Source organism: Pleurodeles waltl, chromosome 5 (genome assembly GCF_031143425.1).
Source record: "Pleurodeles waltl isolate 20211129_DDA chromosome 5, aPleWal1.hap1.20221129, whole genome shotgun sequence".
In the NCBI taxonomy this organism is placed as follows: Eukaryota; Metazoa; Chordata; class Amphibia; order Caudata; family Salamandridae; genus Pleurodeles; species Pleurodeles waltl.
Genome location: NC_090444.1, coordinates 84,738,579 through 84,765,246, shown reverse-complemented (window position 1 = coordinate 84,765,246; position 26,668 = coordinate 84,738,579). Strand labels below are relative to the sequence as shown.

Below are 26,668 nucleotides of genomic sequence, written 5' to 3'. Positions count from 1 at the left end.
TCCTAGAACGCCCCCCTTGCATACATTAGGCCTGGCTCCGGCATAATGTGGTGCAAGGGGTCGCTAAGTGGCGCAATGCATGCATTGTGACATTTTGTAAATATGGTGTGGTGATTTTTGCCTCGTTGAGCCACATTAGCGTGAAAAAATTATACTAATGTGGTGCAAGGAGGCACTAAGGCCTTTTAAATCTGGGCCTTAGTTTAAAACAGAGTATAATACCCTGTCATCAAGTTCAACTATATGTCATCTTGTCAAAGGACAATGTTACTTGTTCAATGTTTATGATCCTGCTATTCTGCGGCTGTGGCGTTTTCCACATAAGTATAAATTTGCCACATTCCCTGCATAGTCTGCAGATTTTAACATAAAAAATTGTTCTAACTCAGATTAAAAGTTACTAAAAACATGGCGACGCGTGTTTCTGCGCAGCTGAAGTCCCTTCTCAAAAAATGACTAGTCATCTCTCAGTTGCCTATTGCTATATTTAGATGTTAAACTTGTTCTAATAAGGTGAAATATTCTTTCCCAGACACTGTTACCTTGCATGAAAATGACAAAATAATGAAGTAATAGTATCGCAAAAGTTCTGCATTATGCTGCATAATGTGCATTTTCTTGCTGCATAATTTGGTCAGCTCTGCTGCATAATTTGGTCCTGCCCTGCCACATAATTCCAGTGGGCCTGCAATCAGTATATGATGGTCTAAAATACTGTTTAACTGAATATCCTGAAAGAGAAGCACAGAATTGGGGCGATCGCTCCAATCAGAGCTCAGTACACGTTGACTTCATTGAGGACATCATCCCACCCTCTGCCTGTAGAGGGAGCCATATACAATGGCTTGAAAGTGTCTCCCAGCCTCATGCTTAGTGGAGACAAATCTTCCTCTTCAATGGGTCATGGAGCAGAGCGACGCCTGGGTGTCAGGGAACTGAAAGGGCTTTTCTGTTCATGGTCGGGTGTATCGATCAGTACACACTTCCATTGAATCCCACCCTGTTAAGTACATGAACAGCAGTAGATTTATGGTTGAGTATTCAAGGCCAGGGCAGACATCAATATTGCGAGATAACTGGCTGCACCCAACCTTATGCTCTTACAGTCCAGGGCAGGCATGTGTGTAAAGGACAACAAAGGCGCCCAGTGACGTAACACAAAAGCATGGCACACTCCTGCAGAATGTCATCAGTCTTTCATAGCTTACTCATATGGATTAGCACAAGGTTGAATGGGGGATCCCTGAAATGTTGAGGGGCTCCCTAAAGTATCAGCCAACGCCCCCCTGCGCCTGAGTCACACCCCTGGAAGCGCCTTTATAACATCATCTACTCCATGGGACTCCAGCAATGGAATCCAAATTCTTACCAAAGTAACATTATTAGGTCGAAGCCGACCAGACTGCACACTCTCTGGTTGCCTACGACATCTTGAGGACATTTAGAAAGCTTCCCTAGGAATGCATTCCACTGGTTGCTAAACATTGGCTTTTTGGTTTGAAACTCACATTTTCTTGCTTTCTATTTGCTGGCTTTTTGGTTTTAGGTTGTCCAGCTTGAGTTTGTCCCTTCCATTGTCCTAACCTTATTTACAGTATCCTTCTGAGTGCTCCCTTTCTGTAAACAGGCCTTTAAATCTTGATCTTACCTTGTCACATTTTCTGTTCATTCAAAGACAAAGGTCAAATGACGGTGAGCTTGGTGTTTACTTTTCTTTCTCTGACTTCAAAGTGAGAGGATTTATGTGACAATCATGCTGGCTACTGGAAGTAATTCTGAAGTTTAGTGGAAACAACTATTTTCATACCATCAAAATATATCAATGCACTACGTGATGACATTTCTACACATTAACGTTTGTGCACTGCATACCTTTATTAGTAAAGCTGTATGTCTGTGCAAATGTAATGGTCATTTCAATTGAAGACATGTTGCCTGTAATGGCAGTGCGCTACCACACCATGCATTCCCCACCTTACCCCCACTCCACTATACTCTGCACCAATCCACACCACTTCACTCTACTCTGCACCAATCCACACCACTTCACTCTACTCTGCACTACTCTACACTATATCACTCCGCACTGTCACCGCACTCTACTCTGCACCATTCAATCTGTGCCACTACACTCTACGCCTCTCCACTTTACTCTGCACCACTCTATACCAATGCAGTCCAGTCTACTATGCACTCTTTGCCACTGCACTCTACACCACTCCACTCTACGCCACTCCACAACCCCACACTCTATGCTACTGCACTCTACGCCAGTGCACGTTACTCTGTACCATTCTACTTTATGCCAGTGCACTCTATGCCATCCACTTAATGACACTCTAATCTACTCCGCACAGCTCCGCTCCATACCACTGCAATCTATGCTGCACCACTCCACTCTGTGCAACTGTACTCTACTCTGTACCACTCTACTCTATACCACTGCAATCTATACTAACCACTCCACTCTGTGCAACTGTACTCTACTCTGTACCACTCTACTCTATACCACTGCACTCTATACTAACCACTCCACTCTGTGCAACTGTACTCTACTCTGTACCACTCTACTCTATACCACTGCAATCTATACTAACCACTCCACTCTGTGCAACTGTACTCTACTCTGTACCACTCTACTCTATACCACTGCACTCTATACTAACCACTCCACTCTGTGCAACATTACTGGAACCTTGAGACCCCACTGAATCATTATTAGCATCCGAGGACCCCCCACTGAGTCATTACTAAAAGCTGGGGACCTAATCTGTTAATATTATTTAATTTTCTAAGCAGCCATGGATCCCTTGAGGAGGCTTCACAGACCCCCAGGGGTCCCTGGACCACAGGTTGGGAACCACTGCTCTGTGCCACTCCACTCTACACCACTCAAAACTATGACACTCCAGTCCACTCTACACCCTTTCACTCTCCAACACTCTACTCCCTACACAACACTCTATGCCACTCCCAGTCTGTGCCACTCCCAGTCTATGCCACTCCACTTCACACCACTCCACGCTACTCAACTGTACTCCACACCACTCCACAACTCTCTATGCCACTTCGTAACACCCCAGTCTACGCTTTTACAACACTAACTTTTAGCCATGCTAAACACCTGCCAAACTGGTGTACAGCATGGCTAAAAGCCTATAGCTCTTGCATAGGTTAGACCTATTGGCTTTGCTAATGCTTGTTTAGTCTGTAATTGTTACCAGTTATTTGCTGCACACAGCTAAGACTTTCCTGTACTGCCGATAGCAGTGTTTCCCAAACTGTGTTTCATAACACAACTGGTTTTTTCTTTGTTTTTTTGGTAGGTTTTGAAAGTCAAAGCGATAAATAAAGATGCCATTCAATTCTGTATTTATCTTGTCTCTTTTGTTGCACTTCTAAGACAGAGGTCAAACGTCAGACTATATCGTCTGAGAAATTGCTGCTTATCCTTTTGACATGGGGATTGGTGTTTACAAACTCCTCTCATTTTGCAGCCAGGGAAAGAAAGGTAAAGTGAATTGTGTGACAATCATGCTTGCATGCATGGATTGTGAAAGGAAAGGCCATAGGATGTATTTTTTTTGTTACACACAACAAATATAAATACCTGAAAACGAACTGTACACATTCAGCAGTTAGGAAAGCAAAAATGAAGCACATATGTTTTTCAAGTTTATTATTTATGATCTGGAACTACGAGGATGTCAACTTTAACACAAAACAACACACCATAAAACAGTGAAAGCATAAAAGACTAATAAACAATTAGGAATTAAGAATTATTACAAATAACGTGCATCATTATAAGAACTGCCAAAGACCACTGAGATGGTCAGTATAAGTTTAAAAATGCTTTAAAAAAAATTAAAAAAACTGAAAGCCAAACATTTCATTGGGAGGGTTACACAGTGATTTAAGAACTTCCCCTTAAGATCGTACCATAAATCTCGGGGTGAGGGGTTTCAACCACTTTTTGGGCAATAGCAGAAAGATGGACAAACAAATAGAACATATTTTAGATCTTGACTATCAGTTCGACACAAGTCACAAACATTTGAAATGTGATACCAGTTAGAAGTTAAACCCTTTAGTGGAAATATGTCCAGTATATTAATAAAGTGCAAAAACACCTCACCCCATGGGGTAAGTTCCGCGCTAAATAGGGTTGCATTTTTTTTAACATAGCAGAATGAATCAAAACATCGAATCTCCTCTTTTGACTACAGAACTTAAAGTCCAGTTGGTGGCTTTTATGCAGGGAAGCGTACTTTAAACACATTTTCAACTGGGGAGGAGATAAAGTAAGAATTGTATTTAGATCTAAATCCAGATTTTCTAAAGCCTATTTAACATTTCTAAAAAAAAACTGTGATTTCTCTCTTAGCGTAATAAAAACCTCTTTGTATACAAGGTGCCTTTATGAAGGTGCATCGCTTTGAAATAGGCAGAGTTCACTGAATCACCCCTACTAGGCCTTGTACAAAAGAGCTCTTAATCCCAAACTCTCACTTTAAGGCAGCAATGAATGCCAGAGTGTTACAGGAAGTCAGACATTTTAGGATTTGCCCTTCATTTGTGTCCAAAAAACCCCAGCCAGCTACATTTGTTAGTTCTACAGCACATAATAAAATAGCGGGATCTTCGCTTGGTAGACTGTGCACAGGTGTGCAAAATGAATCTTATCTAGAGCCTTGTAGAACGTATCTAACCCACTCACTTGGGATCGAGTCTTACCCACAATATTTGATATGTGCTCTGCATCACCAAGAGAACTAGACATAATTTTCCCCAAAAAGCAATGTGATTTTACTCGCTCTAACTTCTGGGAGACCAAAAACAACGAAAAGTTTATCTTTTTGTTTGTTTTTTCCCCAAAAAGCAGCGTCAGGATTGGGAGCCCGGCAACTGTGTTGCTGGGCTGGAGAGAGCCCTGTGCGCATGTGTGTTTGGCCGGCCCGAGACAGCCGGCCAAACATACTTGTGTAGTGAGGGGAGTGCACCGTGCACTCTCCTCATCGTCATCATTCCCAATGCCCCGCCCCTATAACAAACGAAACAATAATAAACATGGTTTATTATTGTTTAAACGAAACAATAATAAACATGTTTTATTATTGTTTTGTTTGTTAAATGTGATTTGCAGCGGCAGCTGCTGGCAGGGGGTCCCCTCATCATTGTCATTCCCAATGCCCCGCCCTTATAACAAACGAAACAATAATAAACATGGTTTATTATTGTTTAAACGAAACAATAATAAACATGTTTTATTATTGTTTTGTTTGTTAAAGGTGATTTGCAGCGGCAGCTGCTGGCAGGGGGTCCCCTCATCATCGTCATTCCCAATGCCCCGCCCTTATAACAAGCGAAACAATAATAAACATAGTTTATTATTGTTTAAACGAAACAATAATAAACATGTTTTATTATTGTTTTTTTTGTTAAAGGTGATTTGCAGCGGCTGCTGCTGGCTGTGGTGGAGGCAACACTCCTCCACCCTAACGGAGGAGCCGCCCCTGATTAAAACCACTACTCATAGTGCAAACCTTAACCCGACTACTCGAGGTGCTTGATAAACAGGAGTTTTTAGTACACAGTACAGTGGTATCCAGATTCAGCAGAGTTAACTTGGGCTGAAGAAGTTTTTTCATTAGTGCTGCTAAAATTTGGAATCAATTACTTTCCATATTAGATCCACCTCATGTCCAGGAACCAGCTTAAGACATGGCTTTTCAGGCATTAGAAGTCAGCCTGCAGGGTCTACTTAGATCTAGCGCCGGGACACCTTTGGGTAACCATGCGCTCTATAAACAGTGCTTAATTTGTGCTTGTTGTTTCCGGTGCTGAGTACCACTTATTTTTGAGGGCCGGGGCTTATTCTTCTACCTCAAGCATTAACTGCGAGCAAAAGACACATATGGGAAAGACGGAGGAAGGGAAAAACAAAAAAGCGTCACAAAGGGAGAAAGTAGAAAGCTGCAAGAGTGAGCTGAAGGGGCAGGGAGTGGCTTTATATGGATTAAAGAGGCTGGAGATGGCTTCAGGATTACGCCGCCTCAGTATTCCGTGCTCGCACATTTAAATGCAGCAGCCACATGTTTAAGAGGAGGGCTTTGGGCACCGGCATGTTTTTATTTACAAATTAAGTACTGTCTATAAATATGTATAACGTAGCATCCCTGGTTATTGACTAGGAAAGGCGGGGTCAGTATTGCTGGGCACACACCGGTGACCTGGGGATAAATGAAATAAGGAAAGCCAGTGGTTCTCTAGAAATGAATCGTCAAGCACTTAACATAAAATACCCTGATGGGTTAAGGAATTGATTCAACACAAACATTAAATACACCAACAGCCCAGAAACTGCCTAACAACAATTAATGCATTTATTTTTAGCAGTCAATACTGGCAAGACATGAAGTGAAGGAAAGTGAAAACCTGCACAGTGCTCAAAGTTGCTTTATACAGTTTTTAAACCAATCAGATTGATGGAACTGTACAAAAGAACAGAAAATAACATATGACTATTAATGTCAATTTCCCTGCTAGTACTGGGGACTTTCACAACTCACGTCAGCAGTTCAAAAAATCTCCTGATTTGGTAAATTTGGCGAAAAAACAACACCTAGTAAATTAAATCTTCCTAAACTATTTCGTCTCCAGGAATTTGCCGATTGTATCAATGGCTCCACAGTGAACCACACAAGGATCCAAGATGCTTTAACACGATTTAACCTTTGCTAGGGAGGCGGTGAATTCTCGTCGCGCTATAAATGAAGGCATCTGATGGAGAGCTCTGGGCGCGCGCGCCTCCGGTCTCTGACGGCGCGCGCCCATCCCTCCCAGGCTCCGACCCTGGACCGAGGCGCAATTATTCATGACCTGAGTGCTGGGGGAGGATGGCGGCCGATCAATGGAGCATCAGGCGACGCAGGACCTCTGGGAGCTGAATGCAGCCTTGTGATTATTAATAGCGGAGGCCGCCGAGCGAGGCAGCCCGAGGCCTGGTGATGGCCCTGTGCATTGTGTGGGGAATACAACATGGCAGCTGAAATGGCGAAAACATGGAACCTGACATAGCAAGATGGCGCAAGGAAGCTCCTGGATGACTCCACCAGCACTTTTTCTAGCCATGCCACGTGGTACACTGTACCAGGCACACTTTGTAGAAGGGAATAGGTTGTGGAATGACGGTCCAGGCCTTGAGTACTGACTGTTCGCTTCCATGGAGCCATCTACTGAGTATCGTTGGAATCCCTACTTGCCAACCATACTAGTTTAGGCACTAGGCTAGCACATTTTCTGTAGCTCTACGTCCTACAGGTTGTATGTACCCTGCCATCCTACAGCTTTTCACGAGAGCAGGGAAGGCCTGGGCATGAAAAATTAGAAGCAGGGTCCATCGCTGCCTAATCATATAAACTGCACGAGACCTCAGCTGTCCCAGCCAGTCATCTATTGAGAAACTATGAGGGTGGGGCAGGCATTGTCCCCACCTTCTAGCAAAAGCGTCTGGTGACTGGGAAAAGTGGCGGGCTGGGGGAATAAAACAAAAATAAAAAATACATTAAAAAGAAAAAAAAACTTCTCTGAACCTCGCTGCGGCACCCGCTCTCCGCCACACTCCAGGCACCCAGCCTGCCCTACGGCCAATCATGAAGCCGATCAAACATACATGCGCACTGAGGGGAGTGCTCTGTGCCCTCCCCACAGTGCTCGTCACCCCCTTGGCCCCGCCCCTTTCAAAATAAAACGATAGTAAACATAGTTATTATTGTTTTATTTTTAAAGCTATGCAGCTGCTACTGCTGGCGGGGGGGAGCGACGCTCCTCTGGAGTCCCCCCCCGCCATAGCGGAGGAGCCGCCCCTGCCTTTTAGTACCTCGAGAGCGCTGTGTCCAGGTGCATGAGCTAAAGAAGATGGCCGCTCGTGACAATTAGTGACACCAGGGTGGGGGCAATTGGGATGCACACAGAGATGGCCACTGACAAGAGAGGTCTATGGAGGCAGCAACTTTGTACCTGCGAAGGCCATGGATTGAGGTACTGTGGCGCTCATCCATTGACAAGACATGGTTAAGCAGCACTTACTTCAAAGATAACCTATGTTAATAAGGGGGCGCTTGGCATGTACTACACTCATTTGTTTACCCCAATACTGCACGGTCATAAAGCCTGTTGTGTTGGGTGAGAGTCACGCCTCTGTGATGAAGAGTGCACCTAGGTAGGCTATGCTGTGATGACTTCAGCGCGTGTGTTGATAAGCAAGGGTTGGAGTGCTTGACCTCTAGGAAGTACATAGGTGCTAGTGAACGATATGGATGAGGGTCTTGGGGTTTGTTGTGCATGTGTGGTATGAGTGCTTGCTGGCTGTATGTGTGGGGGGAGTAAGTGCAACATAGTGTTTGCTGCACATGGTTTGGTCATTTACCTGAAGGGGTGGGGGGGACTAGTCCTTGTTTCTTCCTGGCCTGAAGAGACCATACAGGTGATTCCCTATCAGAATCTATCTTTGGCAGAGGACACTGAGTTAAGGGGACACCCAGAGGTAGCTCCTGATAGGAGGGAAGGCTCTGCTGTGATTGGTTGAAGGGCGCGCTGCTTTCTAGAAAGAACCAGCAGCCCTTGGGTGGATGGTGTGCAAAAGGTGGACGGTGTAGAGGGACTTGGGGTTCACGCAAGAGCAGGTGAAATCTTAGCAGGCTGTGGCTGTTTGCTTGCGATGAGATCTTTACAGGCTATGACTATGTGCCCCCGATGCGAACTTTAGAGGTTGTGACGTCTGCTCCTAGCGATATCCCTTTGGGTGTGACAGTCTGCCCCTGATGATATCGTTACAGGCTGTGATTGTCTGCTCCCAAAGAGATCTTTACAGGATGTGGCCGTCTGATCCTGAGGATATCTTTCCAGACTGTGACTGTCTGCTTCCGATGAGAGCTTTGCAGTCTGTGACTGTCTGCTCCCGAATAGATCTTGTCAGACAGTGACCATGTGCTTTGGTAGTGTCACTGATAATCTGTTTAAACCTTTCTTTGACTGTGTATGAATGGACTTCATGATTACATCTCTTGGGTGATCTGCTTCATCCCCTCCTCAATGGAATTGATCTGTGGACACAACCCAGTATGAATCTCTGAGTGCACATCTGGGGCTATCTCAGCAGACAGCCGAAGGATAAGACCTTGTAGGTCTGTTTCCTCAGTGCGCCAGATTAAACCATCAGCTCTCAGGCTCCTTTCTCTGGTGCTTTTGGAGCTGTCATGCTGGTTCAGCATCATTTGTTCTTTGAAAGATTTAGCTTGAGCAAGGTCCTAATTCAATTTTCGTACTGTCTCCTTCTCCTCTACTTCTCCTACCAGGAACACTGCTTCTCTTTTGACCTCCATCACCCATCAATGCCAGAATTACTTGTGTTGTCTTTTGCTTAGTGTCTTGTTTGATGAAGTCATGACTCCCTGCATTGCCTCGTGACCATTGTTGGTCACATTAACCAGCAGCTGTGTAGATCTAGGATAGGTTTGCAAGACTTAGTGCTTGTGCATGCTTGACCACAGCATCTTGGTTTGATTGGCTCGTGTAGTAGATCTCGCGCTGTGGCATATTGTAGGGTTCACGGTGAATTATCAGTTTTTGTAGATTGGCCGCATTCATCATAGGTGTCCGCTGCAGAGCAGGGGATGAGACAGAGTTGACGGGCAAAGAGGCTGTTAAAACAGGAATTAAACAGGTAACAAAAAACACAAAAAATAACTCAAAATGATGAAACAAATAATCAAGATGGGATAAATGTAGCAATAGGTGATGGGGAAGGGGTGTAGTGGTGTCTACCCCATGTATCATATTGAAGAGAAAAGTGAAAAGCAAAGATGAGTCACTGTGGTCCTCCCCATGTGGATAAACCAAAATGTACAGCACTTCAGTAGTCTTTGGCACATCTGCTGCATAGACAAGGCAGATGCCGACGCTCACCATGCTCGCTCTTACTGTACTCAAGACCACTGCTGAGCATCACTTGGTGCCTGTCTCAGGTGACCCCCCCAGGCCTTGGTTTCAGCCACCACCACAAAAGCCTAGAGTGCATTGCTACTTTCACTGGGTTTGCTTTGGGTCAAAGGTGCCTAGCCCTCCAGTCTTCTATCCCTCTCACCAAGGTACGGCCTTCTTCATCTTCAGATACCACGGTGTGTTCTCCTTCACCAATTTCGGATACAGTGGAACTGCTGTTTAAGGGGAGCTTCAGCTCCATGTGCGTTTCGGGTGTCCCCAAAAAACATCATCATCCATCCTGCGTCTGGATTGGCCATCTTCTCTACCTGGTGGATTTCTCAGCACCCCTCTCTGTGTGCCTCGTGATCGGTAGCTCCCAGGATCTAATCCACATGCACATTTTCTGAAGCTCCATGAGCCACAGTGGTGCACAGGGCAGGATCTAAAATAGACGTTGTGGAGACAGGAGTGGGCTCAATTTGTGGTGCCAACTCCACAAGCACAAGTCGAGGTTGATAAAAGGTTCTGCTAGAAATGCCCTTGTTCCAGGGTGGCCTTAGTGGATCAGGGCTCTTCTTATTTGGGTACTTTAGGTCGTGGCCTGTCGCACCCACTTATTTTTACTTTGAGATTGTCACATTGTATGAATTAGGGCTGTACATTGTACATTACTTCTCATTGCACATATTTTTGATGTGTATGTAAATTTTTCTACCTTTTAAGTATTCTAACTTTAGCCGTACCGACAGATGCACAACCGACTTTACAATTTGGCATTATGGTCAAACGTTTGTATGATGTGCAGGGAAGGAAATGGTACTTAAAGGTCTGGTGTAAACAATATTCAATGTGTGTACATGTTTGCATGGCTGAGAGCCAACATGCATTCATTTAATGATGGACCGCTCTTAACCAAGCGTCTCTTTCATTCTCCGCAGGCGATGGAAAGCAAGTTATTGATTGGCGGGAAGAATATCATGGACCATACCAATGAGCAGCAGAAGATGCTGGAGCTGCGGCGGCAGGAGATCGCTGAACAGGTACACCAGCACCAATTCCCTTCCAGACAACCCATTACAAGGGCTATAGCTGAAGAGGCCAGTTGAGAGGGAGCATGAGAATCCTGTGTAGCTCAACCCATCCATCATCCAACAGAAAATCTAATACAAAATGTTCACAACACTTACCATATTGAACTTTGATAAATACTTTATCCATGGACATCTTGAATATAAATGCATCATGACCAAACATTAGCCCCAACCTATCTCTACCTATTTTTCCAAAAATTGCGAAAGTCCTACCATACCCAGGGCTACGTTTCCCCCCTGTGAGGTAGGCAGCTGCATACAATGGACTGGCAGTGTTCACCTCTTCACTACTTTGTCCCATCCTGGCCATAAAATGTCCATTGCATATGTATGTAAATATGTCGTACTTCTGTTGCGTGAGTCTAGCCAAAAGACAGTAGAGCGTTGTAGATGGTCCAAGGAAAGCAACGAGAGATAGCTGGTCATGGGCTGTTACTGAATTGCGGTGTAATGTTCTTTAAAGAGTTTTGCCTTTACATTTTTCCTACGTTGGAGCAGGGTTGGTAAGGTCTTGATGGATATTGGGATGTAGTTCCTGGTCATGAGTGCATAGATGAAAAAGGTGTGCCGGCCTGTTTTTTAAAACTCCTTGGTCTTCAGTCAGATGGTATCCTGGCTACTGGTGTGGCAACAACCACCAGAGTTGATGAGCGTGTGTGCAGGGGTTCATTCTCACCCTTCCCTTTGTTATCCCTAAATGTCTTGAAAGAGTCAACTCGAGAACCCTCCCAAACATCACTTCAAGAGTAACTAACTTCCTTCTTCTCAAGTAAAACACATATTAACGCCAGCTTCTCCTTAACCAATCAATGATGTTTGAAACCCTCGACTGACAATGTTGTATCTTTCCACCCTCTCCCTCCACTGTCTCACACATTTATTTAAACCTCATCATCACACAACTCTTGCCTCCGCTCACCTTCAATAACCACGCACAAAGACAAATACACTTACCAAGCCTTTATCTTCACACTCCTTCTGTTCTCCAACTCCGTCTGCCTCTCTTTCCTCCAGTGTCAGCCTGAAAAGACAGTCAGTCATCTATTTGTTTACCCCAAATAAACAGCCCACACTAAACCTATATTTGTGAACAATCATCAACATGTACATAGGCAACCTGGCATCTTGTAAGGCCTTTTTTCATAAACACCTTCCTCAGCGGTTTCATCTCTCTGACCTACAAATCTGGTACCCCATACAAACCATTCATTTCTTTTAGTTTCCAAAGCCATTGACAAAGTCTTTTCTCAATAACAAAATAGTTATTTTCTACCTACTCTTAATTCTCTAGTCTATAAGCAAATGCTACTGTACATCAGCCATGCCCAAAAAAACAAAGACATGAACTCCTTCCCACTTAGGTCTACCCTAATTTTTTAACTGTTCTCCGGTTTAGCCAAATCAATGTACTACCACCTTTTACCCAAACATAAGCGTTCTCTACCAAGACACTCCCTCAAACTCTATCCAAGCTTCAAAAAAGCCTCTTTTTGTGATTGATCACCACCATAATCTGGTGTCAAGTCCAATTTCACCAATTTTATCTTTCCCTGAACTTTCTATTAGTTCATGTTATCCTTGATCCTGAACCCACCACATCCATCATCTGAACCCGGTCCAGGAGCACCATCCCAAATGGATTGTCATTGAAACTATTGTTCACCACGTCATTCACCTGCATTATCCCCTTCCCTTGCAGCACTTGGGGTAATTGTCATTCTTTCCATTTCATTTTCTTGACATATGGAAAATCCTTTGCGTTCACCAAATTCACCGAATTTCCATATCTGAATACATAGTCAACTCTTTGCCTAGCAATAACCTTGCAACCATTTCTGCATATTTGTTCCTTAACTTCTCTTTCCTTACCTCATTACCTCATTTTTGCAACTATCAATACTTTGATTCCTTAGGATCATCCTTAAGACACAGTTCTTCATTCACCTTCTTGTTGCCACACCTTACCATAGATTGGACTCAAATGATCTATTGGTTTCTACAAACTTAGATGATGATTCTAATTCCTTCAACTTTGTTACCAGTCCTTAACACTCTACCTGCTTTCATGGAAAATGTCTGCCAAAATAATGCCCCAAGCATAATATCTGACTTGGGATTAGAATGTAAGTCCAGTTTTTTCTTGTACAATTTACATTAATTTACATCTCTGGCACCTTTATTCGACAATTCAGAAAGGTATTTGAAAGTGCTTGGTCCTTCTGCCCCCAAACAGTTAATTAACAGCAGGTTTTTTTAGCGCCAAAGTTGGTGTCACATATCTGATAGAGACATCTAGTTGCAGATTCCTTACCTGAGAATTTCCCTAGGTGTCAGTCTTGATCTGGAGATTTTTCTCGCCCTGCACGCTGTTAGGAGGCATCAATCAGCTCCGCGGCCGTCATCGGCATCATCCGCACCAAAAAAGACGTCTCGGTCCTATATAGGCGCCACCCACGAGCACTGACATCAGTTCTTTTCCTTCCGAGCCAGGCTGCACTGATCCGAAGAAAGAGCTACCCTTCAGTCATTTTTTGACTGGTCTTTTTAGACTTTTTATCAAAGTTTTTTGAGTATCTTTACTCCTGGTGAGTCAAGGGATGTCTTCTCACAAGACTGGGCTCAAGCCTTGCGGGTCCTGTCATCAGGCGATGTCTGGGATGGATCCGCACCTCGTCTGCCCTTGGTGTTTGGAACGCAAACACGACCCAAAGTCGTGCTCCAACTGCCAGGCAATGCATTTGAAGGCTTTGAGGAGCAGTACCTGAAGTTGATGGCGGCCCGGCGTTCGACTCCGCATAAGTCCAGACCTCGGTCGAGAGGAAGGTCTCTGGATCTGTCACAGAGTCCCCTTTTTTCCTCATCCCACTCCAAGCCCTCTGGAAGATCAGCTAAGTCAAGGCACAAGAAGACGTTGAAGAAGACCAGCAATCTTCGACTTCACCCTGTCCATCAGCCGTCAAGATGCCGGAACAGGAGCGTCATCACTCTAGCCCTCCATCTGCGGAGCCTGCGCCTGGGTCGACTCCGCGCCTCCCCGAATTTCTGAGAGCCAGAGCAACCCCTGACCAACTCAAAGAGTTTTACAAGGCCATGCGCCTCATTTTTGGGAAGGCTTCGGCCTCCGGTCTGGGGGGCACCCAAGGATCCATTCCTAGATCTGAACCGGCATCAGTCGTACCACCTCAACCTTCCCCGTTTCTGATGCGGACACTCCGGGCGCCGACCGGGCCCCTGGCTGACACCGGCCCCATCCTTATTGCAGACTCCAAAACAGAGCCAGATGGGCATCGTATAAAGCCGACTCAGGCATCAACAGGGGCTTTACCCCCATGTCAGATCCTGCCCCTTATTCGTATGGGTTAGTTTACGGTGACTAATGTGAGGTGTCACTGGACCCTTTGGAATACAAGCTTCAAGACACCATGGTCTGGCATACAGACCTGGATGACGCCAGTGGTTTGGATACCTCACCAGATACTGGCATGCTTTTTCCCCCTATCGTGGCTACAGATGAGGGAGCGTCCTACTCAATGGTGGTGCAGAGAGCAGCCGAGGTCCTGGATCTTGAGTTGCCTTCGGTGTCAGTCAAGGCTAACCTCTTGAAATGGGTGCTTCAACTAGGGGCTTCAACCTCTGAACCCCTTCTCCCATTCAATGAAGCCCTTACAGATGTCCTGCTGGGTACCTGGTCCAGACGCAGCACAGGGGCTACTGTGAACAGGAGAATTGCCCAACGCCATCCTCTTGCCCTAGGTGACCCAGGTTTTCTGATGCAATTCCCTACCCCTGAGAGCTTGGCTATCCACGCCTCCACCTCCCAGGACACGTTCCCTTCCGCGCTCCTGGACAGGGAATCCAAGAGGCTGGACATACTTGGGAAGAAGATGTTTTCTTACTCCAGCCTGGCATTATGGTCCCGGAACACCTCATGCCTTTTGTGCCGTTATTCCCACACACTGTGAGTTGCACAAGTGCTGCCACAGGTCCCAGGGAGGCCCGGGCTGTACTTTCCCAAGCAGTTGCTGATGGGAGAGACACAGCAGTTCATGATCTGTTGTGGACTGGGCACAAATGACTCACTGGGCAGAGCAGTTGCTTCAACAGTGGCCTTGAGGCGCCACGCCTGGTTGCGAACATCTGGCTTTTTGGGGGATGTCCAATCTAATCTTATGGACATGCTCTTTGATGGCACCTCTCTCTTCAGAGAGATAGTAGACTCAGCGTTCGAGCGCTTCAAGGACTCTCGGGCTACAGCCAGGTCCTTGGGCCTTGTGGCTGCCCCATGTTTCCCTAAGTCATCTTTTTGCCCCATTCATGGCTATGGAAGGGGCTGCCCACCACAGCCGTTTCCTTTCAGCAACCAAGCCACGCATGCTGCCCAGCCCCTGCATGGCTGGGGACGTGGGATCCACTGACCTCGTGGATCAGGGAGCCAGCAGTCTGGCCAGTCCACCGCCCCCGCTCTTCAGCAGACTTCAAACCTTCCTAGTCTGACTAGCCCCTGATGGGGGATTTGCCAACACCTGCTCGCTGTCAATCCATCAAATCAAACAGGTGGGTTTTGCAGATTGTCTGAAGGGGCTACTCCTCCCCTTAGACACTACCCCTCCATCCAAGCCACCATCCTCCGATTGTATGATGGAAGATTACTTGGCACTTCTCCGCAAGGAGGTTACGGCTCTCTTGGCCAAGAGAGCTACAGAATGGGGTTCCTGTGCCAGAAGTAGGTGGTGGTTGTTATTCCTGCTACTTTCTGGTACCCAAAAAGGACAAGGGCCTCTCCTAGACCTTCTGTCTCTCAATCTCTTCCTCAAGAAGGAGAAGTTCAGACTGCTCACTCTGGCTCAGGTTCTATCTGCCGTGAACTCAGGAGACTGGATGGTAGCGTTGGACTTGTAGGACGCTTACTACCGCATTCCCGTCCTGCTGACCCACAGACATTACCTGCAGTTCACAGTAGGCTATGAGCACTCTCAGTTCACTGTGCGGCCTTACCAGCTTCCCTCAGGTGATCACCAAGGTGATGACGGTGGTCGTAGCTAATCTGCGCAGATTAGGGTGTTTCAGTCTTCCCCTCTCTCAACTACTGGCTGTTGATGGTGGGCTCACCTCAGGCTGTCGTCTCCCACCTCCAGACTATGGCGGACCTCCTGCATTTGCTGGGGCTCACTACTAATGTGCCAAAGTCACCTGACTCCCTTTCTGGCACTGCCTTTTCTTCAGAGCTGTTCTGAACACAGTGCAGTTTCTGGTATATCCTCCCAAGTGGCAAGTCCAGGATATTCAGACTATGATAACGATGTTTCAGCCTCTGTCCTGGATGTCAGTGAGAATGACTGGGGCTGCTGGGCCTCATGGGCTCCTGCATCCTGCTGGTGACTCATGCCAGATGGCATATGCAGGTTCTTCAGTAGGACCTGAAGTTCCAGTGGGTGCAGCATCAGGGGAATCGCTCCGACAGGGTCCAGATCTTGGAGGGAACTCCACAAGATCTGCAGTGGTAGTTAATGAACTGCAACTGGGCTGGAGGCAGATGCATTTCCCTTCCCCAACCAGCTCTTACAGTAGTGACAGATGGGGCACTCCTGGGATGGGGTGGCCATCTAGGAGAGAAGGAGATCAGATGCATCTGGCATTGAAAGCATTTCTTCCCTCTCTCAAGGGTAAGTAGTGCAGGTGTTCACAGTCAACACCACCGCCATGTGGTACTGCAACAAGCAGGGTGGGGTCATGGACCCTTTGTCAAGAGGCTCTGTGCCTCTGGACGTGGCTGGTTCAACAGGGCATTTCCATGGTGGTTCAACATCTGTCGGCTTTCTGAACATCGAAGCAGACAAACTCAGCCGTCAATGCTTAGGCGACCACAAATGCTGTCTCCATCTGGAGGTGGTGCAAGGCTTCTTTTAGCAGTGGGGAGAGCCTTGGTTAGATCTGTTCCCCTCTGCAGAGAACGCGCAATGTTAGCTTTTTTGCACGTTGGAGTTCCTAAGGCGACAATCGCTTGGCGGCGCTTTTCATCTTGAGTGGACTTCACGCCTCCTGCATGCCTGAAACTCAGGCTTCCTGTATGCCTTTCCGCCCCTACCACTTCTGGCCAGATTTCTCAAGAACGACCGGGCCCAAGTAATTCTTGTGGCTCCAGACTGGGCATGAAGGATCTGGTATCCTGAGCTGTTGAGCATGGCCTTCGATCCTCCAATCAGACTGCCCCTTTGGGAGGATCTTCTGTTGCAGCAGCAGGGGAGGGTTCTCCATCCAAACCTGTCCAGTCTCTGCCTTCTTGCGTGGTGATTAAGCAGTGGCAGTTGATAGCTTTCGACCTTCCACCTGAAGTCTGTAACGTAATCTTGGCAGCCAGGCATCCCTCCACCAAAACGGTGTACACTTGTCATTGGGAGAAATTTGTGGCATGGTGCACAGGCAAGTCTGTTGACCGCCTCTCTGCCCCTCTCTCTGAGGTTCTGTTGCTTATACTTTCCTTGGCCCAGCAGGTCTCTGCTAAGGGCACTCTCAAAGGTTATTTGTCTGCAAGCTCTGCTTTTTTAAGGTAGCCTGATCAACCTTCTTTATTTAAATCCCATATTGTAAATAGGTTCCTTAAAGGTCTTACTCATATGTTTCCTCTGTCCCCATTCATTATGCCCCAATGGGACTTGAATTTGTTTTTGACATTTCTGATGTGCGCTCCTTTTGAGCCTCTCCACAATTGTCCTTTCAGGCTTCTTACTTTGAAAACAGCCTTCCTTATGGCCATCACATCTGTCCGCAGGGTGAGTGAGCTGCAGGCTTTGTCATCTAAGCCGCCCTACTTTTCCATCTGTTCTGACAAAGTGGTGCTTTGCATTCAGGCCTCCTTTCTGCCCTTCCATGTAGGCCAATCCATCACCTTGCCTACTTTTTATGCACCTTCGAAGACTTCTAAGGAAGAGGAGAGACTCCACCGCCGGGACACAAAAAGATCGCTGGCATTCTACCTTGATCGTACCAAAGAGTTCTGTGTGGATGATAAACTCTTTGTTGGTTATGTGGGTGCTAAAAAGGTCAGACAGTGCAGAAGAGGACCGTCTGCAGATGGGTCGTACTCTGCATTAAAATGTGCTATGAACTGGCTAAGAAGCAACCCCCTAAGGGTTTGTGTGCTTATTCTTCCAGAGCTAAAGCTGCAACCACTGCTTTAGCATGCGGAGTTCCAGTCCTCGACATCTGTCAGGCGGCAACATGAGCCTTTCTGCACACGTTGACCAAACACTACTGCCTGGACAGTCAGGTCCATAGGGATGGGCACTTTGTCCATTCAGTCCTGCAGAACTTTCTGTTGTGATCTTAGTTTGCAGACCCTCCTCTGGGGATGGTATTGCTTGGGTATCTATTCTAAGGTAAGGAACCTGCACCTAGATGTGTCTATCAGACGGGCAAGTTACTTACCTTCAGTTATGCCTTATCTGGTAGAGAAAATAGCTAGTTGTAGATTCCTTACCGACCCACCCATCCTCCCCATTCTGTGAATTGATTTCTAGGGACAGGGATTCCCCTTTAAGGGCCCTAGTTTTGACGCACCAGTGGTCAGTGTTCTTCATGGCTCTGCGCTTCTGGTGTGGAAAGTCTTGAAATGAAACTGACGTCAGCGCATCAGGTGGTGCGTATATAGGACTCGCCACGTCATCTCCATTGCGGATGACACCGAGGACAAACACGGAGCCGATCAACGCCACCTAATGGCATGCAGGGGTACTGCTCGAGAAAAATCTCCAGATCCAGACTGATGACTGCGGAAATTCTAAGGTAAGGAATCTGAAACTAGATATTATCTCTGCCAGATAACGCATTACTGAAGGTAAGTAACTTGTCCATCACTTATGAATAATTTCTAAAAACGTTCTTCCACTTTGACCACTTCATATGAAAAAAAGGTGGAGAGAATACACTTTGGGCCTTCTTACAAGTTCCTCGTAATATTCCGACCCATGCGTAAACTTCTGTTTACGCATGGGTCAGAATTACGAGTTTGAAGGTATTTAATGCATCTGATAATTATCAAATGCATTAAATAACTCAACCTTCATTAAATTTTGTCTGGTAAAACCTGTCAAAATTTAACAGGAGAAAACATACGGTATTTACCGAATCATGCGGGTTTTGGTGTGTTAATCACCCAAATCTGCATTTTATTCTCCATGAACTCGCAATAGGTGTTATTTATCGCACCCGATAAACAACGTGTCCTGTGGTCTATTTATTTATCAGAGGTAATAAATAACGCCTTAGCTCGTAAACCTTTGTGTTTTATGCGCAAAAAGTAATACCTGAAGGTAATAGTGATTAGAAAGCAAGAAAATTCATAGAGCAAAAAGAAACTGCATAAGCAGTGGATAACTTTACAACATACATAAGCGCAATACACTCCATTATCACAAAGTATACCATCTCAAGGTCTGCGCGGTCTCTGTTAAATCACAAAGCGAAGATGACAAATGCCTGTCCCTGTGCAGAAAAAACCTTTTCATGTTATCTTGAGAAGAACAGCAGTCGGATCCCTGAAGAACAGGACAGCAGGAGGGGCCTTACCACCATACTGGGACCTATAGAATCCAGTACAAATAAATCTATATTTCTGGGCTGGGCTGTCTGCTTATGCCACACGTCCCTTCCCTCTGGAGCACCCCGCAGACAGCAGTTAGCACAGATGACCGTCCAAAGATGGCGGCAGGGAAGTTAACCGTAGTCGGGTTGGGTCAGCAGCCGTGCATGCAAAGCAGTCCACAGCACTTGCTGTTGGTTCACTGCGTGAGATTTGTGGTGCATGAGAGCCAGTAAAGCCGTGCAGACACAAGTCACAAGTATGAACCGGCAGCTCGTTGAAAGAGTGCACATGTTCTACCCAGAGTATAAGGCTGCACAGACAACAAAAATCACTATTACTGAAAAATATGGCCAACAACACAGGTTTCGCATGAAAAGTAATCATGTCTCTGTAGAGCACATTACACACTAGCTGTGCAACAAACAACACTTGTGAAGGGGCACTGTAGAATTTATTTTGTTTGTTGTCTTGTGTGAAACTCAACAGTGTTCATGTGGCTCTGCTAACCCTGGCACAAATGCAGTCTTTATGTTTAGAAGGGGTCTCCAGTTATATGTGAAGAGGCAGCTCTCCAGTCCAAGCATCCTACTGGGACAACACCTCTCACTAGAATCAGAACTTCAATAGAAAGCGGATCTTCCATATGACTACACATCCACAGACACTCTTTCCATCACTTTTATGCACACCCTTTCACTCTTTGCCACTCTGTCTCCCTCTCTCACCCCCCCACTAACACATTCCTGGAAAAATTCAAAATTCCATGAGTCATAACAAGCCATGTCCTCAGCTCTCACTAATACCTCTAACCTATTGACCTGCCCAACCTCCTGCCCATCTGTCCCTTAGGAGGGGGGGTGGGGGGGAGGGTATAACTTGTACTCCAAAAACACCATCAAAATATGAGCACCAATGCACAGCAATTGGTGTGACCAATCAGTAATATTATCTAACTCAAACTATATACAAATACATAGAAAAGCCTACCCCACCCCTTCAAAACAGTCGGAACAGCATCACAGGACTGCATTATTGCTAACCTCGCCATTGAGGTTTGCATGCGCCCAACCCATGCCCTGGTCTCAGCGGACGACCCACAAACTATACCAGACAGCGTCTGTACATCATTGCGAGGCAACCACACCCCAGACTCAGATTCTTATGTGAAAGAAAAAGGCCATTTATTAGGACAGAATTGCAACAACATTGCAACGTGTAACCACATTTTGATAACCTTAAACATATTACCAATTTTAACATATCCCCCCTTTTGTCCACCCCACCATTCACCCACCACAATGCTTCACACATTCCTTACACCTTAGACCCAATCACCTCTTTCCATCTCCAACATCTTCATCACTTCTTTTCCAGGACATCTCCAAAGACAGCTTCATTGTCCTGCCCCAGGCATCCCACCCAAAACTCTTCTTTCACGTGTACTCGTTATTGCTCCCCCTAGGGGTGGATCTGCCCGCATCGGACTCCACCCCCCCCTTAACTATCGTCACCCAGGTAAACCCCAGAGAGTATTTTGCTGCCTCCCCCTCTTTTGTTCACTACTACAACACACACTCCCAAACAGACCTGCCACACCAACCCCTGGGAGTGGAGGCTGGGCTTCTAGGTGGACATCTCAGGGAGGTGGAGTCAGGGTTTGTATGCTGACATCTCAGGGAAGTGGAGACAGGGTTTGTATGCTGGCATCTCAGAGAGACGGAGGCAGGGTTTGTATGCTGGCATCTCAGAGAGACGGAGGCAGGGTTTGTATAATGACATCTGAGGGAAGTGGAGGCAGGGTTTGTATGCTGACGTCTCAGGAAGGCAGAGGCAGGGTTTGTATAATGACATCTGAGGGAAGTGGAGGCAGGGTTTGTATGCTGACGTCTCAGGAAGGCGGAGGTAGGGTTTGTATAATGACATCTGAGGGAAGTGGAGGCAGGGTTTGTATGCTGACGTCTCAGGAAGGCAGGGTTGGCATGCTGACATCTCAGTGAGGCGGTGGCATGGTGTGACACCTCCAGAGCTGGATATGTTATGTTATGTTATATGGATTTATATAGCATACGGCTACCCGGAGGCCTACTAGCGCTGAGAGCTAGAACACTTTGAGTCGGAGATGGAAAAGGAGGGAATTATGTTTTGAACAGCCAGGTCTTTAAAGCCTTGCGGAAGGTTAGTTCATGGCTGGTCGTCGGTAGGCTAAGTGGTAGGGAATTCCATAACTTTGCCCCCTGATAAGCCAGGGGTCTTCCACCCCATGTGGACTTCTTCACTTTAGAGGACACCGCTAAGAATGCAGTAATCCATTTATTAAAGGACTCTGACATGTCCGTAATGTTATTTTTGGTAGATGGTTTTTGCCTCTCCAGGGTATTAATCCAGGCATCAGCTTTAAGATTACACCAGCATCTGCTAGGTGAAGATGTATTATGGATGAGTTTTCTAGGACTGAAAATGGCTAATTCGAGTGTTATCAGGAAGTGGTCAGACCAAGCCAAAGGGCGAGGAGACGTGGGCGTCAGTTCTTTGATATTTGAAAAAACTAAGTCAATTGTGTGGCCCCTATTATGCGTAGGACCCTTGATCAAATGTACCAGATTTAAAGCATCCATGTCAGAGAGTAAGGATTTAGTTACAGAATTATCTACCTCCTCTGCATGAATTTTAAAGTCACCCAGCAGAGATAAAATTAGGTTTAGAACATACCAGCTCAGCAATGTTATCTGCAAAGGACTGTTAAAAATGTTCAGTGGGACCTGGGGGTTGATAAACCAGGGCACCTGACAGGGTATATTGGGGATTCAAATTAATGCAAAAGTACATACTTTCACATCCTATTAACTGCAAGGGATGTAAGTAAACCGTTAGGTTGTCTGTATAAATTATCGCAATGCCCCCACCTCTGGCGGAGGCTCTGTCAAGCCTATTTATTCAATTTCTGCTAGATAGAGCCAGAGCAATATCAGGGGCCGAACCCTCTTGAAGCCAGGTCTCTGTTAAAAAGAAAATCATAGGTTTAACCTGTTCCAGGAGCAAATATATGTCTAATTTGTGTGCTACCAAAGAGCGACAGTTGGCTAAGAGGATGAAACATTTGCTACCATCCTTGGCTGCTGAATCATAGTTATCCAGAGTAGGTTGCAGAGACCATAGGCACTCTGTGCAGTGGTCCCTGAGGTTCCTGGAGTCCATACTATGAGCGCAGTCGCTCTGGGGAACAGGTCTCACAGAGTGGAGGAAGTCGGAGGGATACTTGATGAGACATTAAGACCTCTTGGTAATAATGCTTCAACAGCGTGCTTGCTGTATTTTACCTGATCTCAGGTGTAGGTTTCCATCCTATGATGGCTTTCTATAAGCTTTGATCTGTGCTGTGTCCATGGCCCGGACTGTAGGAGAGCAAAATCTCATACATCTCAGTAAATGTGGAGCACCCTTGAGTCTTCATTCACCTTGGATGAGGAGTCCTCTTCCAAGATCCCTAGTCTGTCAGGCAGTAATGACTGGTCCAATAATTCCCGAGCCCGGTTCAGTACCCTTGATGCATCCAAAAGTAGACATACGCAGGTGACAAAACACATGCTCGGTCTACACCTTCCGCCCCTCTGTGCACACACTGATCACATGACCTTGATAACGTGAGCCACCTTTAATAATTAAACTTACACGGGGACTCGTTTTAGGCCAATGAACTTTTTGACCCTGATTGGAGACTCCTTAGGACGAGATATCTGTTCAGCATTTCAATCAATAGATCAATAATCTCATCAATATTCACAATAACAAATTAATCAAATTAGGTAATAACATTAATAAGAATCAAAACACATCATAACCTTTCAGCCATGAATAACCACACAAATTTAGTAAGATTTAAGATATTTATTCCCTATTTGTTACACTCTACTAGCAAGTTTATTAGTCTCAATACCAGAAAACACATCAACAATACTACAATATGACAACTTGAATAAGACTATCAAAGCAAAGATCAGGAACATTAGAACAAAGCACAATGTCAACATGAATCAACTTTAGCAGAGTATCAGTAGCACATTATTCAACAAATCAAAGATTCAGTCATTTGTCTATGTGCACCCAGTATTAGTGAACTCCTTAACTAACCTCTAATTAGCATCAGCATGTTGGGCTTCATGCAAAACAATTTAGCAACATGAATTTGGAAAACATCTAACTATGGCCTTCATCAAAAGAGCTGTTGGTACCTAGAAAGGAAGGGCAAACAGACAATTACAATTTCAGTATCAGATAGTTACCCATCCGAATGGGGCGGCATACAGTGTCAATCTTCGTCCTCAGGACATCAGTCGATTCGCCATCAACCAGGATATAACAGCAAAGTCTCAGCAAGGTAGGAAAGACTCTTCCCTCGTAAGGAGGCGAAGTAGGTATCAGGCAAAAGAATGGTTTGAAGTATCAGAACAGCAACGTCTTAAGGCAGAATATCAAAGTAACAACATGAATGTCCCTATAATGGCTGATTTCTCCTTGTGTCCCGTTGTTATATCGAACTTGTCTAACAAGTCTCTAATTTCCAATTGGGCAATATTTGGTGCATCGTTATCTCTGTCCAATAGTCCAACACACACACCTAACTAGAATTTTCCACCTAAGACAGTTCTTGCGTAGTTTATTGGCTCCTGTGATTGACGTCTTCAACGGGTAGAATTTCAGGTAAGAAAAGTTACACTCGCCGCTCCAGTCAGTAGTTTCATTGTATTTTACCAGTTTAGGCGACCTTGCACCTGTTGCGAATTACACTGTTGCATTCAGCAAGAATGTCTCCTTGAGCAAGTCTGGTCTCATGAGAAAGAATTTACTACAACTACACACATCTCTAGCTTCTGGAAAAGTACAGCTTCCTGTCCTTCAGGAAAGCAGCACATTGCACGTTAGAAAAACACAGTTAATATGAGACCAGGCAGCTAGGCCCAGACCCTCGCTAATTAAGGCCTAGTGATTAATTTAGCAAAACCTTAATACAAAGCTCATAATGCTAATATAAAGTCACACATTAGTACATTATTAATTCATCATTAGTCAATCTCATTAATCATCGTATACATTGGTGGCCACTCCCCGTGGGCACAATTCAAACGCGTACATTAATATTAGTCTATCACATTTTCTATGCAGTTTCATTATACATTATTTTGCAAGCATTTCACGTTAATATTGATTATGAAAGTCACACTCCAACAACCTCATGTCCTTTCTCACCAGAAACGGCGGGAGCGGGAGCTGCAGCAGCAGATGCTGCTGCGGGACGAGGAGACCCTGGAGCGGCGCGGGACCTACACCTCCCTGCAGCAAGAGGTGGAGATCAAGACCAAGAAGCTGAAGAAGGTGAGGCCCAAACCTGGACCGAGGTGTGGGAGCGGGCGGAGCATTTATGTGAATGGAAGTGGGGCTGAGCCTGCGAATGGAGGGACAGTGATGGAGGTGGAGCTGAGCGTGTGACTGGAGATACCCTAGTGCTGCGCATGTGACTGGAGATACCCTAGTGCTGCTCATCTGAATGGAGGTACTGTAATGTCGCACATGTGAATGGAGATACCCTAGTCCTGCTGAGGGACAGTAATGGTGGTAGAGCTGTGCATGTCAATGGAGATACCCTATGCTGCTCATCTGAATGGAGGTGGAGCTGTGCATGTGAATGGAGATACCCCAGTGCTGCTCATCTGATGGAGGTAGAGCTGTGCCTGTGAATGGAGATACCCTAGTGGTGCTCATCTGATGGAGGTAGAGCTGTGCCTGTGAATGGAGATACCCCAGTGCTGCGCATGTGAATCGAGGTGGAGCTGTGCCTGTGAATAGAGATATCCTAGTGCTGCTCCTCCGAATGGAGTTAGAGCTGTGCATGTGAATGGAGATACCCTAGTGCTGCTTCTCTGAATGGAGGTAGAGCTGTGCCTGTGAATGGAGATACCCTACTGCTGCTCCTATGAATGGAGGTACAGTAATGCTGCGCATGTGAATGGAGATACCCTAGTGCTGCTCCTCTGAATGCAGGTACAGCTGTGCATGTGAATGGAGATACCCTAGTGCTGCTCATCTAAAGGAGGTACAGTAATGTTGCTCATGTGAATGGAGATACCCTAGTGCCGCTCCTCTGAATGGAGGTACAGCTGTGCTAGTGAATGGAGATACCCTAGTCCTGCTCCTCTGAATGGAGGTAGAGCTGTGCATGTGAATGGAGATACCATAGTGCTGCGCATGCGAATGGAAGTAGAGCTGTGCATGTAAATGGAGATACCCTAGTGCTGCTCATCTGAATGGAGGTAGAGCTGTGCCTGTGAATGGAGATACCTTAGTGCTGCTCCTCTGAATGGAGGTAGAGCTGTGCCTGTGAATGGAGATACCCTAGTGCTGTGCATGTGAATGGAGATACCCTAGTGCTGCTCATCTGAATGGAGGTAAAGCTGTGCATGTGAATGGAGATACCCTAGTGCTGCTCATCTGAATGGAGGTAAAACTGTGCATGTGAATGGAGATACCCTAGTTCTGCTTATCTGAATGGAGGTAGAGCTGTGCCTGTGAATGGAGATACCCTAGTGCTGCTCCTCTGAATGGAGGTAGAGCTGTGCCTGTGAATGGACATACCCTAGTGCTGCTCCTATGAATGGAGGTACAGTAATGCTGTGCATGTGAATGGAGATTTCCTAGTGCTGCTCCTCTGAATGCAGGTACAGCTGTGCATGTGAATGGAGATACCCTAGTGCTGCTCATCTAATGGAGATACAGTAATGTTGCGCATGTGAATGGAGATACCCTGGTGCTGCTCCTCTGAATGGAGGTACAGTAATGCTGTGCATGTGAATGGAGATACCCTAGTGCTGCTCATCTGATGGAGGCACAGTAATGCTGCACATGTGAATGGAGATATCCCAGTACTGCTCCTCTGATGGAGGTACAGTAATGGAGGTGGACCTGTGTCTGTGAATGGAGATACCCTAGTGCTGCTCCTCTGAATGGAGGTAGAGCT

The 26,668-nt window shown here is 45.9% G+C and overlaps 1 protein-coding gene across 1 annotated transcript in view; it reads left to right on the top strand.

Moving 5' to 3' along the window:
* The window catches only part of KIF3C (kinesin family member 3C), a 249,396-nt gene that overhangs the window by 155,592 nt on the left and 67,136 nt on the right, over positions 1-26,668 (top strand). Inside the window, exons 2-3 of the mRNA XM_069233654.1 lie at positions 10,926-11,027; positions 24,907-25,029. Of these exons, the coding sequence (XP_069089755.1) occupies positions 10,926-11,027; positions 24,907-25,029 (225 nt within the window). The remainder of the gene's footprint in view (positions 1-10,925; positions 11,028-24,906; positions 25,030-26,668) is intronic.